At 32.3% G+C, this 3,857-nt stretch overlaps 1 protein-coding gene across 1 annotated transcript in view; it reads right to left on the minus strand.

The window, feature by feature from the left end:
* LOC106883719 (histone-lysine N-methyltransferase SETD1) overlaps positions 1–3,857 on the minus strand; it is a 70,395-nt gene that overhangs the window by 2,204 nt on the left and 64,334 nt on the right. Inside the window, exon 15 of the mRNA XM_052973772.1 lies at positions 1,380–1,637. Within this exon, the coding sequence (XP_052829732.1) occupies positions 1,380–1,637 (258 nt within the window). The remainder of the gene's footprint in view (positions 1–1,379; positions 1,638–3,857) is intronic.

The raw sequence follows: 3,857 nt of genomic DNA on the forward strand, positions 1-3,857 counted from the left end.
ATATATATAAAATTGTAATCATTATCACATTCATATCCACAACTAACAACATAAAATTTAAAATCAGCTAATCAAGCACCACCAAATATTAATTGCAACAAATGTACACACTAGTGAAAATAAGCAACTATTGCTAGATTTGTGATTTTGAATATTAAGATAAAAATATGAAGACAGTGATATGAAGAAAGGGAAGGCTCCTGGCCCATTAGGAGTCACTGCTGGGATGCTTAAGATATCTGATAGAGTCGGGCACAGTCTAGTCAGCTGTATAGATAATCAGGTTATTCAGGAAGGTGCAATCTCTAGTGACTGGTACAGCAGCATCATAGTCAGCTGCTACAAGGGCAAGGGAGATGCCTGAGACAGAAGTAATTATAGAGGCATCAAATTCCTGGACTAGGTGGAAGCTGCAGAGAGAGAGTTATAGCCCAGTTAATTAGGAGCAGAATTAGACCAGATGAAATGCAGTTTGGTTTTGTCCCGAGAAGAAGCACTACTGATGTTATTTCCATAGTCAGACAACTGCAAGGAAAATATTTACTTGGCATCTGTTGATCTAGAGAAAACCTTCGACAGAGTACCCTACTCTGTAATTTGGTGGTCTCTGAAGAAGCTACGGATAGATGAATGACTTGTGAAAGCAGTACAGGCCATGTACATGAGTGCTGTTAGTAAGACAGAGTAGGCCATGGATACAGAGATGAATTTAGTGTACAGGTAGGTGTTCACCAAGGGTCGATCCTCAGCCACTTCTTATTTATCATCCTCCTCCAGACCATAACAGAGGAATTTAAGACTAGAAGCCCCTAGGAACTGCTATATGCTGATGATCTTGCGCTCATAGCAGAATCTGTAACAGAATTAGAAAAGAAATTCCAAATGTGGAAACAGAACCTGGAATCTAAGGGTCTTAAAGTAAACTTAGTAAAGACCAAGGTCGTAGTAAGCAAGAAATTGAATGGGACCCGTCACCCTTCCTTTAAATGGTCCTCTTCCATGCTCACATGGATTGGGTGGAACCTGTTGACGTGTATTTTCTATGGCTTAATGCCTTACCTGGCACCAGCCCTCACTTGTTTCCAAGTTAAATAAGATTTCCTTCTGGCCAGACACATTTTCAAGAAAGATTGGAAACATTTGCCCGATAGTGACACTCACTCACAACTATCAGGTGAGGTTAAAGCAAGGACACACACACACAATGGGCCTCTTTCAGATTCCATCTGTTAAATCCACTCACAAGGCTTTTAATGGCCCAAGGCAATAGTAGAAGACATTTGCCCAAGTGGAGCTGAACTTGGAACTATGTGGCTAAGAAGCAAACTTCTTACCACACAGCCATGCCTACGTATGAGTATAAATGAAATGTCACTTACATTACAGCTGTGGTTGATGAAACGTGCCAGGTTGCCTGCTTTTGTTGCATCAATGATTGTTTCGTTATCAACTCGGAATAAATAGCTACTGCCAATACCCTGTGCACCATATTGTTTCTCACGTTCATCAGCAACAAAATGTCGGATTACTTGTCCAACATATTCAATAACCATTTCTTCAGCGGCAATGGGTTCCAGGGCAAATAAGCCCCAATCATGGATTGAGCTTTTAGCAAACCTTAATTGCTTTTTTCGAAACTGTAAAAATGAAAAAAATTTTATTATCAAACCTTGTCAATGTACAGGTTATAAAAATTTTAGTACAATACACTAACTTCAACTCTAATATATATATATATATATATATATATACATATATGTATATTCCAAGAAAGTTAAAGGTTGTTAATCCAGCCAACTAAGGGATAATATCTATCCAGTATACTTTATTAAGCCTCTGTTTCATATTGTTTTTTGTCACACCCACATATACCTTGTTGTCATATTGTGTACTTGCTATACATTGATATACTACCTCCTACTACTACCTGCAATTATTATTAAATACACAATTATTACTTATACTACAATCACATGTTTTGTGTGGCTGTATAGGGTTTATGTTATTGGGGTTGACAGGTATTATATATTATTAATTCTGTGGCTATTGTTGATCCCAATAATGTTATTATTGCTTATACTATTGTGATCATTAATGTTAGTATTATTACTATTATTATTATTATTGGTTATGGAAATTTTATTCTAATACACTTCCATTTTTGCTGTTATTAATATTATTATTTTTATTGTTATTATTATTGTTGTTATTATCACCAACCATGCCATTTCTATTATGATTACTATTATTATGATTTTTATTATAATAATAATAATAATAATAATAATAATAATAATAATAATAATAATAATAATAATAGAAATGGCATGGTTGGTGATAATAATAACAATAATAATAACATTAATAACAGCAACAATAGAAGTGTAAATAATAAGAGTAACAATAAAATTACCATAACCAATAATAATAGTAATAATAATAATAATAACATTAATGATCACAATAGTATAAGCAATAACATTATTGGGATCAACAATAGCCACAGAACTAATAATATAATACCTGTCAACCCCAATAACATAAACTCTACACAGCCACACAGAGCATGTGATTGTAGAATAAGTAATAATTGTGTATTAATAATAACTGCATTAGAAAGAAGTTAGTATATCAATATATAGTAAGTACACAATATGACAACAAAGTATATGTGGGTACGACAAAAAACAATATAAAACAGAGGCTTAATTACCATAACTATACATTTAGAAACAGAAATAGGAGGAATTCTACAGGGTTAAGTAACTATATATGGGAACTTAAGGATAGGAGAATTAACTATAATTTAAATTGGAAAATATTAACAACAGCACCAGCGTATAATACTAAAAATAGAAAATGTATGTTATGCATTAATGAAATTTTGTTTATAACTGGAGCTAAAATTCTGCTTATTGACAGCTTTAAGGAATGCAACGTTTCCTGTCTTCATAAAATTGTGCATACCTTTTCCAAATACCACTAGAACCTAGTATTAAAATACCCCAACTGACATAATAATAATAATAATTATTATTATTATTATTTGAGTTATTATTGATGTTATATTGTATTATGTGATGATAATTATGCAGGTATATATAAAAGAGGGTATATATTAAGTTAGCTATAATTATATGTATGTATGTATGTATGATTGCTGCTACTTTTGTATTAATATATGTGGGTATGTGTGTATATGTGTATCTATGTGCATGCACTTGTGTATATATGTATATTTATGTATGCACACACATATATGTAGGTTTAGGTAGGTATGCTTTTCGCTGGTACCTTTAACAAATAAACATTGACTAGCTTATAATTTACATTAAATTACATCCCACAAGTATATAAAGTAATAGCATTGTCTAGTACTACCCTTTGGACATAATCACATTTTTTTTTTATATATATATACATAAGCTAGTGTATATGACAAAGCCCAGAGGCACACCCAAGTACCTTAATTTTATCTACCAAATACTTCAGTGCACTGAAGAGATGGAAATAAAGTGGGATACTATGACTTCTTGGCTGAAACAGCTGTAAGATACTATCCTACTTTCTATGTTCTACGTTATATATTTTAATAATTACTGGTATTGTCTAAAAGTTGATGAATACCACCTCATGATCCCCTCCATTTTCTTATTGTTGTACACACACACTCACATATATATTATTTTCATGTTCTTATTACCTGCTTTGGCAGATTTCATGAATATGACGAATCCTTATTAGAAATCACCTTTTCTCTCTTTTTGGATCCCCCAAAATGTTTGGATTGTTCTTTTCAAACTTATATATATATATATATATATATATATATATATAAAACCTATTCAGTTAACATA

Source organism: Octopus bimaculoides, chromosome 16 (assembly GCF_001194135.2).
Source record: "Octopus bimaculoides isolate UCB-OBI-ISO-001 chromosome 16, ASM119413v2, whole genome shotgun sequence".
NCBI classification, from domain to species: domain Eukaryota; kingdom Metazoa; phylum Mollusca; class Cephalopoda; order Octopoda; family Octopodidae; genus Octopus; species Octopus bimaculoides.